Below are 18,439 nucleotides of genomic sequence, written 5' to 3'. Positions count from 1 at the left end.
AAAAGTGACCCTAAGCAGGGAAAGTTAGACAGACTGACGGAGGCAAAGCAGGGACAAAAAATAGAGCCGAAAAACCAGAACTAAAAAGGTAAAGAGAAGAATAGTAGATGAGCCTGACGAGTTGGTATGCTCTCTCAGCGAGACAGGAAACATACTGGAGAAGATGGCTGTTGAACAGGGCACAGGAAGTGGCTAAAAAGTTGGTTTCCTGTCTCTCTGAGATGGAGCAGAGCAGACCCACACAAGATGGCTCCCTGCCTCCATGAGAAAGAACCATTGTCTGTTAACAAGTAAAGGGTGCAATTAGCAAGCCTAGATTTACATGTGTTGAGTGGGATTCACCCACTAGCATATATACTCCACTTGCTTTCCTACTATCTGATCCTCTGAAGATGCCAGCCACAGATGCAGGCAAAATGTCAGGAGAGAATGCTGCTAGAACACAGCCATACAGCCCGGAATCCACACAGCACCCCAAACTTTATGAGTTTAGTAAGAATTCAGCCAGTGGACCACAGTCTAAGTATCTAGGCACTGCTATATAAATAGGCTTGAAGCAATTAAAGGCCTCTCCAAACTCTTTTCTGCTAACCCCTGACTTGCTATGAAAATCTATCTTCTAGTAATGAATACTGGTTCAGAGATTAAACCTTCCAGAGAAGGTACCTACCACAAGAGAGGAAAAAGGAATGACTATACCAAAGGCAAGCATGCCTTCTCATACCACCTTCAGGTCTTGGGGTCAGGGGGAGGAGAAGAAAGAGGGACAGGGAGGAAAAAGTATCTCCCCTGGTAGGTATTCTCAATACCATCCATTGCCGACAGGAAATTCTGCACCAGACAAATTCAATTATACATCAAGGAACTGCAACATCCCAGCATCCAAAAACTTCTCCATGTATCTCACACACTCAGTGATTTACCTCCCCCCACCCCCACCTATATGTTGCAGACTTCAATTGCATTAAGAGGGAATATAAGGAAATACACAGGAGGGGGGTATGGAGTAAAGAAATGGAATTGTAGCTGCTGAAAAAGCATGTTCGTTTAGCAACACTGCCCTCTTGAGTTATTAACAAAATGTAAAAGCTTGAGAGTTGAGCTGGGTACCCACATAAACTAAACCTGGAAAGACAGTTTGCAGCGGGGACCAACACAGTTGCCAATTTTCAGCTAGAAATGGCAGGAAAAGGAGAGATGTCCTTTCTATTGCAACTGACTAGTCCAGAGCACATGGTATGTATCCCAGCTGGATCCTGTCTGGTCTCTAAGGAGCAGACCTGTGCAAAGCAAGCAATTTTGCATGCATACCTAGTTTATGTTTTTCCTAGTATTTGCAGACCTGGAACTATTTTCACTCAGTTCTGCTTACCTCTTAACTCACACACAAAAATGGTTATCTACAAAAGCCAACGAGCAGCTGACTATACACTACATATATTGTCAGTAAAATTAGTGAATGATAACACGTACTGGTGAGAGACTTAGACAGAACATCAGGAAATTCTGCCCTATTAGTGAGACTTGAAGATAAACTTTTGATCAGTGTCATAAGAATATAAGAACGAGCCTGCTGGATCAGACCAGAGTCCATCTGGTCTAGCACTCTGCTACTCGCAGTGGTCCACCAGGTGCCTTTGGGAGCTCACATGCAGGATGTGAAAGCAATGGCCTTCTGCTGCTGTTGCTCCCGAGTGTCCAGATATTACCATTTTTGGAGGTGAGATTGTAAATTTCAACAAATCTCATGACAGAAATATTGCCGACATTTCCCACTGGCCTCCTGAAAATCTTATTATGAACTGTATTAGACATTTACTATAATATATGAAACTATTGCACTAATTTGAGAGATTAAAGATGAATTACTGAATGAGGACACTTTTCACCCCCCAAAGTGCACACCAGGAAAGGAAAAACCACACACACATATACAATCCGTTGGGGCAAGCCAGCTTAATACAAACTCTGTAGATAATTGTTTTATTCCTTTCACTTAAAAAAATTATAATCAGTATACAAAGGAGCCAAACTACTTAAATCTTTGTACAAAAATAGCACTTTTAAAAAGTGTTTCAGACGTCATTACATCGGCAATTGGATTTTTTTCCTTTTTTTAAAAAAAGCACATACATTATTACAAGATAAAACAAGTCTTTTACACCGATATACAAGAATTATTTTATTGCCAGTGTTACAGGTTGGCTTAAGTGTCTGCAGAATTGTGCTGCAAGGACTTAAGATGACTGCCCTCACAGTCTCCCTTCCTGGGAGAGGATCAGCGAGGAAGCCAGGTTACTAGATGGAAGATAATTACAAGCCACTGGAGATAACAAACCAAAAAATGCATTAGCAGAGCACAGCGTATGAATGAGGGAATGGCAACCAGACTGAAATGCCATTTCCCCCTCTTCCATTGCAAAGCATGCAAAAAGGAAAAAAAAAGCACATCCTGTTACCTGTAGTTATGGGGACACAAGTTAGGTACTGAACTCCTGCTGCCGATTTCGATCAAACTGCGACAAGGTAAAGCTAGAACAGGCTGTTTCAAGGCACAGAACACTAGACAAGTCTCTTAAGGCTGATGGCACTTGGCTTGGCAGCATAGAACCCTTGTATATAAAGGAAAGGCACATTTAATTCCAAAATTATAATTGCAGATAGTTCTATAGAGCTGTAAAGGCTTTTTAAAAAATTACGTGTGTGTATTTGAGATTCAGGATTAGGTTAGATACCATCAGTAGAAATACACAGTAAAGCTTTCCCTAGAACTGGAATGAAGGTGGGAACACCTTTCTGTTTGAATGCTTCTCCATGAGTAACACTTCCCATGCTTTAGAATACATTGGGAAGAAGGCTAAACTTGGGCTGGATCACTCCCTGAAATGCTGGCTGTCTTAATGCAGGGAATCACGCCCTGCCCCCCTCCCCACCATATGGGAGCAGCCCTAAAAGGACAGCCCAGGTACGTATGTCCACTTCAGCCTGCCTATTGCATGAACCAACTAACACACTACAATCCATGAACACAATGAATGAACTGGACATCCAGCAACTGCAGAGCTTTGTTTTTAAAGTTTATAAACAGCAAAGGTTTAAAGTTTATTCACAGCCTCATCTCAGTTTTCTGTGTGTTTTTGAGCAGAGAGAATCTTCTGGGAGGCAGCCCAAAGGCCCTGTCAGCCAGCAGATAATCAAGGGTCACAGCGTTTTTCTGACACAGGTCGCAAGGTTGCACCATCACAGAAAAGGCTGAGAATACCCCCCCCCAATATAAAACAGGCAGATAGAGAAAGAGTACCCAAAAGGAACAGAAATGCTCAGCAGTGTGGTCTACCCCATTTTTGAAAACCGCAGTATGTCTCTCAGTCACTTTTTAAAAAGACATTTCTGACTCTTCCTGCAGCAGAGGTTTTTGTTAGTCAGATTCCTCATCCAAAAGGAGGGTTCACTTTTGACTCTGATAAAGCCACTGCTGCGGGAGCAAGGTCACAGTTCTCCAGATGCTCATCTGCTGCACATTAGCCCACTGTGCCAGGTGCAAAGAGGTGTGACTAGAAGGTAAAGATAAGAAGGATGAGAACCCTCACTGGTGTAGTGGGGGAGGGGCGGCGGGGAGAGAAAGAGGATACTCAACGGTAATGGCTAAATCCACCGCAGCTACAGAGCTGAAATTCGGAGAAAGGCTAAAGATGCAAGATGCATTTCTGCTCCCAGTTATATGCCAGCCAGTCCAAGATGGGATTTTTGATGGTACACAGGATCGTAATCAAGGCCATGGTTGGTTACGAAGAGTGCCACAAAGCTGACCTGCCATGCCGAAGCAAGTGAGGCCACCACAACTCTATGCTATTTTCTGCGGAAAAGGTAAGATCCCAAAACAGGAGGTTTTATTCACCTCCCCCTCCCCAAAAGCACTGATTTTTCGGGAGTGAAGTTTGTTGTTATTGCTTTGGGTTAATACCAGATAACCCACTTCAGACAACGGAGTATTGTGGGGTGCAGAATACTGCCTAAATTGAATATGTTGTCTTCCTTCTCCATAGCAAAGAGAAAATAGAAAAGGACATTTTTATTTTTAAAAACCCAGCCTTTGTAGAGACATCACCTCCCTAAAGCTCCACTAGCATTTGACAGAAAGAACTTTTGGTTTGTCCCGAGCCCCAACTCTTAAAAAATGGTGCACATAAAGAACTGGCAGCGCAGGTGAGCAGGTGACATACCAGCAAGGCAGTTTTGTAGAATTTTCCTGAAAATGAATACTGTGTTCTCCCAAGGGATGTGAAATTTCCAGTATTTCCAAAACACTGCCCTTCCAACGCAACTGCAGAATCTAAAGACTTATAGACTTGAAATATACAATGCAGGGGAAAAAGGGAACAAAATCAACTGACAAAAGTTTCAGAAGCTCCTTCCCTTTCGTGGTGGGAATGCCGGCTTCACTGTTTTGCTTAGCTTCTTTCCCTGCTCTGCTGACAAGGTGGCTGCCGGCAGGAATGGTAAACTAAGCAATATTGCTCTTTGAAACATGGAAATTTAAATGAAAAAAGACCTATAAATCTTTGGATGGGCCATCTGCGGCAGCAGGAACTGCGCTCATGGTGACAACCTAACACTGACAAATGTTCTAACTGTTAGCTAGCTTTCTTTCCCGATGCCAACTGCCCCCATTTGGAATACTGAAGAAAACTTCCTACGGATTTAAAGAATTTCAGGTTTCCTTAGTTACAGAAAACGTGCATAAGAACCACGAGCAATACTTTCTGTGCAGACAGACAAGGCACTAGGCCGGAGTTGATAGCGGCAGGCCACAAGAAGCGCGACCAGGTGACATCGCTCCGCCATGCCCCTTCCAGGGTTCTATTGATTCCTTTGTGGGAAAATATAGAACCAGAAAATGAGGAAATTAATTGGAAATTAATTCTTTGCACAGGCATCCCGGGATATGACAAACGGCTTGTGACAAAGGGTCTTCAAACAGCAAGCAAATAAAAAGAGGGACACCTGCAAGACATTTCAGTCACAATAAATTTGAAACAATGGGAGACAAAATGGGAGAATGAAGAGGAAGGCTTGGAGCTTTCGGTTTTATAGAACTACTTGCCATTTGGTACTTAAATTCATGTAGAAAAACCACTCCCACTCACCCTTCGGCATCCCAAGGAAAGCTTCACTTAGTCAAGTTCAGTAACAAAATCGTTACCTTGTCCTTGATGGAATCCTGAAATACAACACTGTAAAAGTTGGACAACATAGGATTGTCAGATGGACAGCCGAACTTCTGAAATCCTTGCTCCTTTGGAACTTTGATCTTTTGAGTATTCCCAAAGATTTGTCTGAGAACACCCCAATCATTTATGAAGCAATACTGGATTCAGAGAGACAACTCTGCAGCCAATCTTGGACAAATCTTTCCCTTGGGATTGTGTGCCAATGAGGTTATCTGACATCAAGACAATTCACTGAATGTCAGATGTGATCTAGCACAGATATCAGAAAAATTTTAACAAACGGTATTCTCTCCACAGCTTAAAAAACTAAAACACAACTTCCCTAGATGCATAACATTTGCCACTGTGGGCTGGAACTTGAGCAACTCCTGTCAATAAACAGGAATACGTTCTGACAGTAGAATAGTTTTCCTGTTTGCAGCCGGGAGGGGAGGAATTCTGCCAGTGCTTCCTCCCACTCTGGTCTCTACGCTGGTCTGGAAAGGTGGTGTCTAATGATCCCTTTAGTGGGAGAATGAAGGGGAAGGTGCCTTCACCTGGCACAACTGGGCTTTTGCTACTTAGAAATCAAGCTTGTGAAAGTTTCAGTAGCCTTTCTATGTCCATTCTGAAATGCAGACTGTGTGCACAGAGCAACCAGCACATTGACTTTTGATAAGGACGTTACCCTTCAGAGGTGCAATCTGGGGTCATAAAAAACTCACTGCAGGAAGTTTCAGGCACATGCTTGACAACATTTTGATACCAGGGCCTCTTGGAGGGACGTGGACTACTAGTGCATACTTACACACACAAAAGCTGGGCCAAAGGGCAGGGGAAAAGAAAAGGCTTTGGGATGCCAGCATCTCCTTTTCTATGCTGGTATGAAAAGTTTCATGTAATAAGGCTCATGCAATGGAGTGAAGCAACACAACAGCCAGTGAAGCAACACAACAGCCTTTTGATGTGCTCCTTCTCATTGGCTACTCTGGCTATTTACTCAATCTTCCACCTCTGCTGCAGAACTCTCAATTAGTTATTTTATGGCAGTTTCTCCCACTTCTTGAATGTAAAGGATGATAGCAAGTAGAGCACCACTATACCATCCTTTGTCCTAAAGAAGGTTCCCATCTTCCCTTACCACTGCTGAATTTTCTTCCAAAATCTGAAGTGAAAGAGGTAATGCCAGTCCAACTCACCATCTGGCTGTGAACACCAGACATGCCTAAACACAGTCACAGGCTCAACAGCGATGTTCGCTTTTCTCCTGGTAACCTCCCAAGGCACTGAGATGGCAATGCCAGTCCCTCCTCACTTGCCCCACAAAAAACTCTTTTCTGGTCCAGTCCTGCTAAATGGAGACAATCACAGTCAGCATAAAGCTCAGACAAGGAGCCTGGGGTAGAACATACCAAATGGGGTGTGTGTGTGTTTCTAGCTAGCTATTTGGCACATAGTATATCCAGCGTTATCCAGGTGGGTAGGACCCATCAAAAAGGAGCTGGCAGATAAAGGTAAGAGGACATTGGTGAGATGAGGAGCTGGGAGTATCTGGCCATGCTGGGGGAAGGGGGAGATGCAACCTGCTTGCTGAGGAGCACAATTAAGGTACAGCCACTCGCAAGCAAAAATAATGGCCGGCTATTAAACCTGGTCCCAATTTGTGATCCTCTCTTGAACATCCTAAGGAAAAGGAGGATGACTGCACAAAAGGGCCAAACACCCATCACTGAAATCTTCAAAGAAAGAGTCCTGTGAAATCCCTTCACTGCCATCACCCCTGGCAATTTCAGATTTGCTATCTGTTCAGTGCTCATTGGAAGTTACACAACTCTTGTTCCAGGGAAGAATCTATCTGGGGAGTAGCTGCTTTTGTTTGACTTTTTTGATAAGGCAGGAGAGAAACAGGAGAAAGAGAGCAAAGATGTAATGTGGCCTCCTGCTACGGCACTCACAGAACAGTCCCAGAGCACCAACCACTACTGTTCTGGGCAAATGCCAAAATTGTCATGAGGACTGTTCAGAAGAGGAGGTCATCAGAAATATCTTGCTCCTTGGAAAGCAAGCCTCTCCAACCAGCCTCCGCTTCTTCCTTCCCCACCAGCATCAGCACAGGGCCTTATTATAGGTGTCTGCTGTCTGTGGTGGCTGTTGGCAACATGATCCCACCTGCTGCGTCTTCCCTACGGGCCTGGGTGAAGATACATAACCAGTACAAGAATAAGATGGGTGTGAGGGGCTAAGATGCTAAATAGGCTCACAAGGCAAAACAGTGAAGTGGGGCAACAGGATGTGTACTTGTGAACAGACTGGCCTCACAGTGCCACTGAACAGCATTGCCCAAAGTGGCTGGGACAGGGCACTTTGATCTTTTAAAATTCCCAGGTGCATGTCCCCTGGAGGGTTCACTACCGGGCAGCCCCCCCTACCCCCGCAATCCAGGTCACAAAGTTTCAGTTTGTTCCATGGTACAAATTTCCTTAGCTGGGCAATCAAAACAAATAGGAAGACCTTACTTTTTCGAATGAAAAACAACCCGCAAAATATACCTGTCACACTGCTACTGTGGTGGGTGGGGTGGGAGTCTGGTTGGTTGGGTCTTATTTCTATTGCAGTTTGGTGAGTCTGGCTACAAGAAGCTGAAATGACCTCCCGCCCTCCCCCCCATACCCAAGTGCAACTGTGATGGTAAGCCCATAGCATCTGGATCATCTAGAAAAGGAGTTGCAGGAACAAGCTCTTCTAAACATTAATTATTTCAACAGGGACTTTTTCTGTCACCTCACTCACGCCTCTATAAAAACATAGATCATAGTCTGGGTCATGGACCCTACCTCTCAGAAAGATAGCTGATGCGAACGTTCGAGGACTGACACACAGTGGATTTCATGGATAAGCTTCTCTCCAAAAAGAGAAAAATCAAGGTTAGAAAACCCAAGTTTTTAAAAGACTGAAGTGGGGAATTTTGCCCGGAAAGTTAAAAAAAACTCAAATCTAAAAGCCAAACATACAAAAAAAAAAAAGAGCTAAATTTATATTTTTATATAAATGTAAAATGTAATAGAGCATCTCAACATAAGCCTGAGCGTTGCCCAACAGCTCAAGAGTTCAAAGTTCAGGCATCCGAACGATGACCAAAGACTTTGGTCACAGCAATTTCATCCTCTCTCTCTCTCTCTCTCTCTCTCAAAAAAAAGAACATATTTTATAGTTTTATATAATTACAATAATAATAATAATAATAATAATAATAATAATAATAATAATAATAATAATAATATAGAATTTGTTTCTGCTAAAAAGTATTTCAGTGATCATATACATTTAGGACCAAGGCATGATGGTATCTGGGGTACCTAACAGTGAGGGTGAATAGACTTTTATAAAGGGGGGGAGGGGAAGGGGAGAACAATACAAATAAGTCAAAGAACTCTGGCCTGTCCTCATTTCCCCAGGTAAAGAACACCAGGCATCTGAGGGCCACCCTCAACAGCAGCAGGCCGTATTCTGCACGCAGCGTTCCTGGGAGACCAAATTGGGATTTTGGAGGGCTGGCGGAGCAGCTGAGTCCCCGGTCCTCCATCACTTGCGCAATGAGAAGACCTGATCTCTTGGACCCATTGCTACCTTGAGAATCCTGCGTTCGCACAACGCCTCCGTGGGGCAGGTGGCGCGGCCTCAGAATCCATTGCCGCTGATGTTGATGGACTGAAGATCTGCCACTTGCATGACGTTAATGCCGCTGCTGGCCAGGCGCGCGATGCCTTCGGGGCAGATTGCCTCCATGGCTACCATGTTGGTCGCGATGAGGGCGGACGGCGTGGCCCCGGCAGCGCCCTCCGCAGAAATGCCTGGATCCATGGAGACGTCCATTGGCATACTGTTGGGGGCGACTCCCTTCTTGTTTTGGTGGGTCTTGATGTGCTTGGAGAGGTGGTCGCTCCTCATGAAGCGCTTGGGACACTCTGGGCAGGCAAATTTCTTCTCTCCTGAACAGAGGAAATCAGCAAGAAATGTGCATAGGTTCTTGCTTCATTTGATGGCCAGGGATTTAAGACGGCTTACTTAAAAGAAGTTAGGGTTTGGCCACACATGGGTTGGAACTAAACAAAATGTTATGCTCCTGCAAGGCATTTCTGTCAGTGCAACAGAATGTTCCTGCCTCTTCCATTCCTGTGGAAGGCCACTGATCTCCCCAAAAACTTTTTCCCAGGGGACAGGTGTTCTCAGGAAAGTATGAGGGGCAAATGGGAAGGGGATCTGTAGCAGGAAGGGGGAATCAGTGGGAATTATCCCACCTCTTCCCACTAGCAGTACATTAAGTCTGGATATAGTTAATCACATTCTTCATGCCGGACTACATAAAATATACCGTATATACTCGTGCATAAGTCGAGTTTTCCAGCCCTCTTTTTAGGCTGAAAAGTGCCCCCTCGACTTATACGCGAGTGAGGGTCCCACACCCCTTCCCCACCTTGGTCAGCCCCCAGCTGCAGCACTTACTCACGCAGTGCCTCGTCCCCCTCACTCACTCACTCACCCTTTCCTTTCCCCGCAGGCTCTGAGGCTCGGCTTCAGGGAAGCTGCTGCTCAGGCAGCCTGTCTCTATGACTTTCTTAAAAAGGCAACGCTCCAAAGATTGCTTAAGCTGCGCCCCCTGCAGGTCAAAAACTTAAGCAATCTTCAGAGCATTGCCCTTTTAAAAAAGTCATAGGGACAGGCTGCCCGAACAGCAGCTTCCCTGAAGCTGAGCCTCAGAGCCTGCAGGGAAAGGAAAGGATGAGTGAGTAAGGGGCCGGGGCTAAAAGGAGGCGTGGTCAAGCTGAAATGGGTTGCAGTGCAGGGCTGATCACGGAGCTGCTGCATTTCCCACCCTCGACTTATACACGAGTCCATAAGTCTCCCCAGTTTTTTTGATAAAATTGGGTGCCTCAACTTATACTCGGGTCGACTTATAGACGAGTATATATGGGTAGGTGCTAGTTTTGAAAATATCGGCTTAGGGTACCACCTGTACACAACATGCACAGGATGGCGTCACACCTGCTGTTCACTGCTCGACAGTCCACTCTTCCTCAGAATCTTCCCCTTGCTCTATCTGCACAGGGCTTTGGCTGGTCCTAATAATTTTTTTGAAAATGCATTTTAATCGCCTTCCCACTGCCACTCAAGCTTGTTTGACAGTAAAGTCTCAGCCTTTTCTGGTCTACGATATAAGCTGTTCTGCTGTCTGTTTTTATCTTTACACGCTGCCCTGCCCAAATACTGGAAATGCAGCTTTTTAAAAAAAAGTGAAGTAGAAGCTCAAAAACAAACTTTTATTTTCTGAACAAAACTCTTGAGCACAACAAATTAAATGTTCTCCAGTTGCTCCAGTTTCTTAACAGTTACTGTTCTATTCTCACTGAATGAAACTGGGACAAAGCAGGAAGGTATTTCCCCTGCAATCCCACGTTTCTGAGAACGGTCCATTGGTTCACTTACCGTGAAGGGGCCTTCTCTTGGATGGCAGAAAGGCATCTTGCTGGGTGCTTTCCACCCCAGCTCAGGGAGGCAGGAAAAGGAATTACGTCACTTCCTGTTGAGGCTTGGAACCCGCCCTTGCCAGTATTCGACTGACTGAGCAGATGGAGTAAGAACTTAGAAGTAAATAACAGAGAATAGGAGACAAGAAAAAACATATATGCAAAATCTTCCTATTCTGAACAACGAAAGGCCTAAACAAATAGCCTGTAACCCACAAGGAGGAGCCTCCAACGTATGTACCTGACTCTCCGGAGTCTGACTGAATGAGCGATGGAACACATAACATAACAAACGACGCGTAGGGAGGGTCAAGATGCCTTTCTGCCATCCAAGAGAAGGCCCCTTCACGGTAAGTGAACCAATGGACCATTCTCTTGGAGGCGAAAGGCATCTTGCTGGGACCTCCCAAAGCAGTGTCCCCAGTAGGACGGGCTGTCGTTAAGCTTCTATGATGTGTTCCAAAACCCTCTGGCCGAACACAGTGTCAGCCGCCCCCCAAGACTGCAGTCTGTAGTGTTTAACAAAGGTCGAGGGGTTTGACCAAATCACTGCCTTACAGATCTGCTCCACAGAGGCGTTATGCCTAAAGGCAGCGTTGGTGGAAGCTGATCTGGTGGAGTGGGCAGTAATGCCCTCTGGCACTGGGATGTTAGCCGCTCTATAAGCCTCCACTATGCATAGTTTAAGGTTGGAACTAATAGAGGCTGTGGACATAGGAAGACCAATCTTGGGATTGGAGGTGTTGATGAATAAGGTTTGGGATTTCCTAATGGACTCTGTGCGAATAATGAACGCTTTAATCGCCCTCCTAACGTCTAGTGTGTGCCAGGAACGTTCTCTGGGGTGAGATGGACGTGGACAGAAAGAGGGCAGTACAATGTCCTGTTGCAGGTGAAAGGCAGATGCAGCTTTAGGTTTGAAGGTGGGGTCCATCCGGAGGACCACTCTATCATCATGGAAGACACACAGGTTGGGGTCAATGGAGAGAGACCTGATTTCCGAGACCCTTCTCGCTGAAGTGATGGCTGTCAGGAATAGGGTTTTCATTCTGAGCCATTGGAGGTTGATCGTTTGAATGGGTTCGAAAGGCAACTTGGTAAGGGCTGCCAGTACCGTGTGTAGTCTCCAGGATGGGAAGTGATGGCAGGTGGGAGGTTGCGATTGTTGAACTCCCTTTAAGAATTGAATGACATCCGGATGTTGTGTCGCTGGAAGACCCTGAAAGGGGTGCCATATCATGGACAGGGCAGCGACCTGTCTCTTCAGCGTGTTGCTGCAGAGTCCCGACTCGAACCCATCCTGCAGGAAGTCTAAGATAGAAGATAAAGGAGGTTCCTCTAGATCAACATTTCTGTTCCTGGCTCAGGTGACAAATTTCTTCCATGTGTAATTATATATTCTGATAGTGGATGGTCGTCTAGATGCCATCAGGGTGGAGGTCACTCTCCTGGAATAACCCTTGTTGGTTAATTTTCTCCACTCAACAGCCAGACGGTCAGTTTGAGCCAGTCTGGGTTGGGGTGCAGGATTGGCCCTTGATGGAAAAGATCTGAGGACACTGGAATCTGATACCTGGGTCCTATGGACAACTCCTGAATGGATGAGAACCAGGGTCTCCGTGGCCACAGGAAGGCCACTAAGATCACTTGTGCTCGCTCTGTCCTGATCTTCCGAAGAAGTTTGGGAATGACTGGGATGGGTGGGAAGACGTACAGGAGGTTCGAGGGCCATGGACTGGATAGGGCATCTATCGCTAGGGCCTTGTGATGGTAGAATCGGGAAATGAACAGTGGAACCTGAGAGTTCTGTGCCGTGGAGAACAGATCTACCGTTGGATGGGCAAATCGGCGTGTGATGTTTTGAAAAACCCTCCTGTTCAGGGTCCATTCCGCTGGGGAGATGGTCTGCCGGCTCAGCCAGTTCGCATTTAGGTTCAGGGATCCCTTGATATGTTCTGCCTTGATGCTCTGAACGTTGGCTTCTGCCCAGGTCAGTATAAGGGATGCCTCCTCCAAGGGGGAGGAACGTGAGCCTCCCTGGTTGTTGATGTAAGACTTGGCTGCTGTGTTGTCCGTCCGGATGAGGAGGCGACGTCCTACTATGAGGTGTCGGAATGCCCGAAGTGCCAGAAGGATGGCTTTTACCTCCAGTACGTTGATTGGCAATTTGGATAGGTGTTGATCCCACTTGCCTTGAGCGTAATGTTGGTCGAGGCTTGCTCCCCAACCCTGGAGGCTGGTGTCCGTGAATATCTGTAGTTGGTTGTAGTACAGATAAGGTTTTCCCTGGTTCAGGTTCTGTTTGTGGAGCCACGAATGGAGTTGTTGTTTGGTGGTATGGGGTACCGTGATGGGATGGTCCCGTTTGAGGATTATGTCCTGCTGAAAAGGTTGAAGGATACCTTGTAGGGGGCGTGCGTGGAATTGGCCCCATTGGACCAGATCCATAGCCGTGATCAGGATGCCGAGAAGCTTGACTAGGAAGAGTAGAGATGTTGCTCTGGGAAGCATTATTGAGGTGGTCAGCTTCTGGATCTTGGATATCTTCTCCTCTGGGAGAAAGAGAGCATTGTTTCTGGAGTCCATTATGGCTCCTAGGTGCAGGATACGTTGAGTTGGAGTGAGAATGCTTTTCTCCGTGTTGATGAGGAAACTGTGGAGCTGAAGAGTTTGCATCACTAGTTCGAGGTCCCTGATAGCTTCCTCCTTGGTCTTGGACCGAATCAACAAGTCGCCCAAATAGGGATGTATGTGACTACCCCGTTGATGTAGTAGGATGACTGGAGCCAGTAGAACCTTGGAGAAAACGCGGGGAGCTGAAGCTAGCCCGAATGGCAAGGCCCTGAACTGGTAATGTTTGTCTTCTATGGAGAATCTCAGGAACTTCCTGTGTGAATGCCTGATAGGGATGTGTAGATAGGCTTCTGCTAGATCCAAAGAAGTCATATAGTCTCCTGGTCTGAGTGCCTCTGAGATGGTCCGGAGGGATTCCATCTTGAATCTGCGAAGCTTGAGGAATTTGTTCACGGTTCTGAGGTTGAGGATGACCCTCCAGTTCCCGTTCTTTTTGGGGACGGTGAAGAAGTGAGAATAGTGTCCGGAAAATGCTTCTTCCTTGGGGACCATCTCTATTGCTCTGATAGTTAGGAGATGTTCTACTGCGCATAGCGTTCGTGAAGCTTTGTCGTTTTGATTGCTGAGAGGAGAAGGGAGAAATTTGGTGGGAGGAAGGGAGGTGAATTCGATTGTGCAGCCCTGAAATATGGTCTCCTTTGTCCAGGCGTCTGAATGGTCTTAATTCCAGGCCTGTTGGAAGAGAAGGAGACGGCCTCCCACCGGAGAGGAGTCAGGACTGGGAGGTGCCGTCGGACCTGTTGTTTTTGTCAAACTTGGGTCTGAAATTTCCTCTGCCACGAAAGGAACTAGAACCTCTGTTCGACCAAGAGTTGTTTTTGGAGTACCTGGGGGTCCAGGAGGTAGATCTGCCATCCCTAGAGGTTCTGGGAAGAGCTCTATGGGAACGAAAGGTAGAAGGTCTGGTCCAAGGTTTGTTACTGTCCGAGCGAAGAAATTTGGGGAGGACCTTCTTGTCCTTGGTGTCAATAAGGATGTGTTGTAAATCCTCCCCGAACAAGGATTTGCCTTGGAAGGGGTAGCTGGTGAGTAGGGTCTTGGAATGTGTGTCGGCTTGCCAAGATCTGACCCTTGCATTACGACGTGCCACCAAGGAAGAGGACATGGCGCGGGCCAAGAGAATAACTGCATCTAGGGTGGCATTGGCTATGAAAGCGGCACCCGTTTTAATGTGATCTAACTGCAACCAGTTCAGGTGGCAGGAGTTCTAGGGCACGATTAGCCCATACTAAGAGGGCTCATGCGACGGTCGATGCCGGGGCTAGGGCTTTAATGGATGCAGAGATGGATTCATGCGATCTTTTCAGCATGGAGTCTGACCGTTTGACCAGGGGGTCTCTGATGTTCCCCTCACCTTCTTTGACCAGTAGGCCCGCTGATTGGGTGGCCACAATGGGGGCGTCTGCCGCCGGGACCTGAAGGATAGAGTCCACATACTCTGGGACCAGGTAGCGTTTCTTGACAGAGGCCAGGGCGTGTTTGTTGGCTGCTGGTGCTTCCCACTCCTTCTTGATCTTTTTGATGAAGTATTCTGGGATGGGAAAGACCAGTTGAGGATCTTTGTCCTGAGTGAAGTAGTGTGTGCTACCTTTAGGGCATCCTTTGATGGACGGAAGCGAAGCTGCAGCCCCTGGAACCTGGGCATCTGCTGCGTCATGCAGGTCCAGTGCTGAGATAGTCTTGGCTACGAGGAAGCCTAATTCCTCATATTTGAAGCACTTGTGAGAGTTGTCAGGGAGAACCAGGATTTCCTCTGAAAACCGTTCTGAAGGTCTCATCCTCTTCTGCACTTTCTCCTTCATCTCCAGGAAAGTGGAGAGGATCGATCCCAGGGGATGGAGATCTGGAAGGAGATCTGGCATGGTCCTGGGGAGGGGGGGGTTCCGCCTGGAGGACCTGGGTCCAGCCGAGTCATGTCTATGCGAGGAGTCTTCTGGAACCAGCAATGGGGAGCTAGGGTAACCCCTAGACACATGCGCATGAGGTTGATGTGCCCCTGAAGAGAAGTGGGTGGAAGAGGCATGCTCCCCAGCCCTGTGGAACTGTTGTAATTTGTCCTCAATGGCCTTATTGAGGAAGTTGGCGAAGTCCGCAGGAGTCAGAGACTGCCAATTAAAGGGGGCCTCCGCATCAAGCATCACTTCCCCCTCCTCCATTGTGCAGGGTTCGTTGCCCTCTCTGGTGCAATCCTGTCTACTGCCGCCTGAGGGGGAATCCCTATCAGAGACATCATTGTGTCCCTGCTGCGGAGCTCCGTCGTCTGGTGGAGCCTGGGCTGAACGACCCGTCAGGCGAGAGGGGAAGGTATCGCCCGCGCGATCCGGTGTGTGGGCGGGGGAGGAGCGAACAACGGTCAGCGGAGTGCTCAGAGGGCGCTCAGAACGTGGCTGCTCTGATCGCTTGTTTCGTGCCAGAGGAGAGGGGGCGGAGCCGGAGCTCTTCTTCTTGGCCGGCTCGTTCGGTGAGGAGCGTACTTGGTCGGTGTGGCTGGAAGCCGATCCAACGTTTTTTGAGGGAGCCTCCAACGCCTCTTGCGATCTGGAGGAGTTGGAGCGTTTGCGCACAGACCTGGTGGCCTCAGCTGCTGACTTGTGAAAGTATCCCCTCGGAGGGGAAAAACACTGGTCGGCCATATTGGCGGGGTGTTTTGGTGGGAAGGATGAGGGGAGAGGAGAAGCCTCCCAAAACCCTTACTAGAAGAGCCCACCCAAGGGGCCCTTGATCACTTACCCCTGCAAAACACAGGCACAGACAAGGGAAAACAGACAGGAGGACAGAAAAGGCTGGAAAAGACAACAGGATTCTGTGCAGAGAGCCAGAATTTCGTGAACTCCCTGGCGAAGGCAGGAAAGAATACAGGCAAGGGCGGGTTCCAAGCCTCGACAGGAAGTGATATAGTTCCTTTTCCTGCCTCCCTGAGCTGGGGTGGAAAGCACCCAGCAAGATGCCTTTTGCCTCCAAGAGAATGTTATGTGCAGTGAGGCATTCTCCATCCCTTCTCAGGATGCCTCTACCCCCTCCCCATCAGAGAGAAGAGGACCGTTCACACACTTGGAGGGAACGTACAGCAGTTGTTTCCTGAGTACAAGCCAAGAAGCTCATGATTAAGGAAGTCTGGGATACCCTCTCTTCTTCCTGCTTCCTTTCTTCATTGAACAAGATCAGCCTTCAGAGAAGGGTGTGTTGCAGAGTTTTGTGTGTGTCCGTGAAACATGTGAACTACAAAAGCCACCTAACCTTGGATGACTCCCATAGTGATGCCCTCCTCCCCTTTTGTATAAACAATTCTGAATTGTACAGTTACAGCTCAATGTTTTTTAGGTTAGTGCCTGGGGAGTTTTTAACCCCATGCAAGACACCATAAAACAAATCCAATCACATTCACCCCCCACATATATGCAGATATTGTGTCCCATGTCGTCTCCATTTACGAAAAACACCCCACTCACTCCTGCATGCAAAAGTCTAGCAAGAGTGAGAGAATCCTAGGGTAAATCTTCTATCCAACACACTTGCTTTCTACATGCAGAGAGCTGCTTTCAGGGATTTGCGTGATAACATGCAATTTGCACAGGAAGGAATTACATGCAATTTGCACAGGAAGGAATACATACATAAACATGCAGTCTGAATTGGTACTACCCAGGAAGGAATGCTATTGCTGCATACCTGAACCAGCTGTTGACAAACATGAACCTTATTTATTGTCTATGTGCTTACTACAGATAGCCAGCTGGACCCTTATGCTATCATTTCACTGAGCAAAGTTTGCAGCTGTCCTCCAGCATAAGAAGCTTTCCTCTAACTTAAGAGAGTCTTCTGGGGGATGATCTACACGGCAGAAAACTTCCAGTTACCTGTGTGTGTTCGTTTGTGTCGCTGCAACTCATCGCTGCGTGTGAAGCGCTTGCCACAATACATCCAACTGCACACAAAGGGCCGCTCCCCAGTATGCCACCGAAGGTGAGCTCGCAAGTGAGATGTCTTCCCGTACACTTTCCCGCAGCCTGGCATGTGACAGATGTGCTGTTTCTTTTTGCCTGGGTCCCCAGAGCTCCTGCAAAAAAGCAGCACCCATAAAGTCAAAGCTGAACAGAAGACAAGGCTTGCCTGCCAATCCTTCTTCCATCACGACGAGGACACCCCAACATCAGACACAGATGTGTCACCTTCCTGGCTGGCCACCACAAGGCATAGCTTTTTGAAGACAGTCATATCTAGCTTACTGTGCAATTGGCTGCCTTTGCCTACTAGGGGCCAGCAACTGCTCCCACAATGACTGCAGCAAGGTGCTTTAAAAATGGCTACAGCTGCTGGCTAGGAAGTCTATTCCCTCCTAGAGAGTTTCAAAACAAATGGAAAAGGACCTGTGCACATGCATTCCCACCAGCGTGTGAATCACTGATCATTAAATGGGAAAGCATGAGGCTCCACCTAAATATTTCCGAATAGATACCTGGAGGATTCATTTTCTTGAAAGCCTTCTATGCAGGACTTTGTTTCCTTTACCAATGCATGGTGCAGTTGAGCAGCTTGTGCTTCATGCTTTCACCCAGATCTACTTTCCAACAACATCTCAGCAAATGGCACCACATATTGGTACCCCCAGCAGACTTGATCTTCTCCAGACATCCTTTTTTAAAATTATATTCTCTCAAGGCCTTTGAAATTAGCTCACAATTTCCAGCAATGACAACTTATCCTCATGGGGGACTTACCGTATATACTCGAGTATAAGCTGACTTTTCAGCACATTTTTATGCTGAAAAAGCTCCCCTCAGCATATACTCGAGTATATACGGTAATACAATTCTTCATACAGTAGTTTACTGCCAAATACTGATGTTGCTGAAGACAAAGACTTTCTTTGGAGCAAAGTTTAAGCTGGCATGGCTATGAATCCCAGAATTATTCTACATTTGGAGGAAAACAGTGGTTCATTTGTGTTCCTAGAGTGCTGGAAAGCTGCTCATCCCTAATGCAAACTGTTAAGCAACTCTATCTCATCTTGCTCCCAAATCTTCTGTTTTTAGCTGCTTCTGAGTCAAGTTCGAAGGCTTATTCTTGAGT

At 46.9% G+C, this 18,439-nt stretch overlaps 1 protein-coding gene across 1 annotated transcript; it reads right to left on the bottom strand.

Annotated features, from left to right (window-relative positions):
* Nucleotides 1–8,463: 8,463 nt before the first annotated feature.
* LOC125427936 (transcription factor Sp1-like) lies at nt 8,464–17,913 on the bottom strand. Its single transcript, XM_048487505.1, has 3 exons — nt 17,879–17,913; nt 17,227–17,426; nt 8,464–9,199 (listed from the first exon to the last, which is right to left on the bottom strand). Exons 1-3 carry the CDS (start codon nt 17,911–17,913, stop codon nt 8,889–8,891), a joined length of 546 nt encoding a protein of 181 aa, XP_048343462.1. The 3' UTR covers nt 8,464–8,888.
* Between the last annotated feature and the right edge of the window lie 526 nt (nt 17,914–18,439).

The sequence above is a fragment of the Sphaerodactylus townsendi genome, linkage group LG03 (assembly GCF_021028975.2).
Source record: "Sphaerodactylus townsendi isolate TG3544 linkage group LG03, MPM_Stown_v2.3, whole genome shotgun sequence".
Classification (NCBI taxonomy): domain Eukaryota; kingdom Metazoa; phylum Chordata; class Lepidosauria; order Squamata; family Sphaerodactylidae; genus Sphaerodactylus; species Sphaerodactylus townsendi.
Note: the sequence above shows the minus strand (reverse complement) of the source record. Positions and strands in the feature narration are given on the sequence as shown.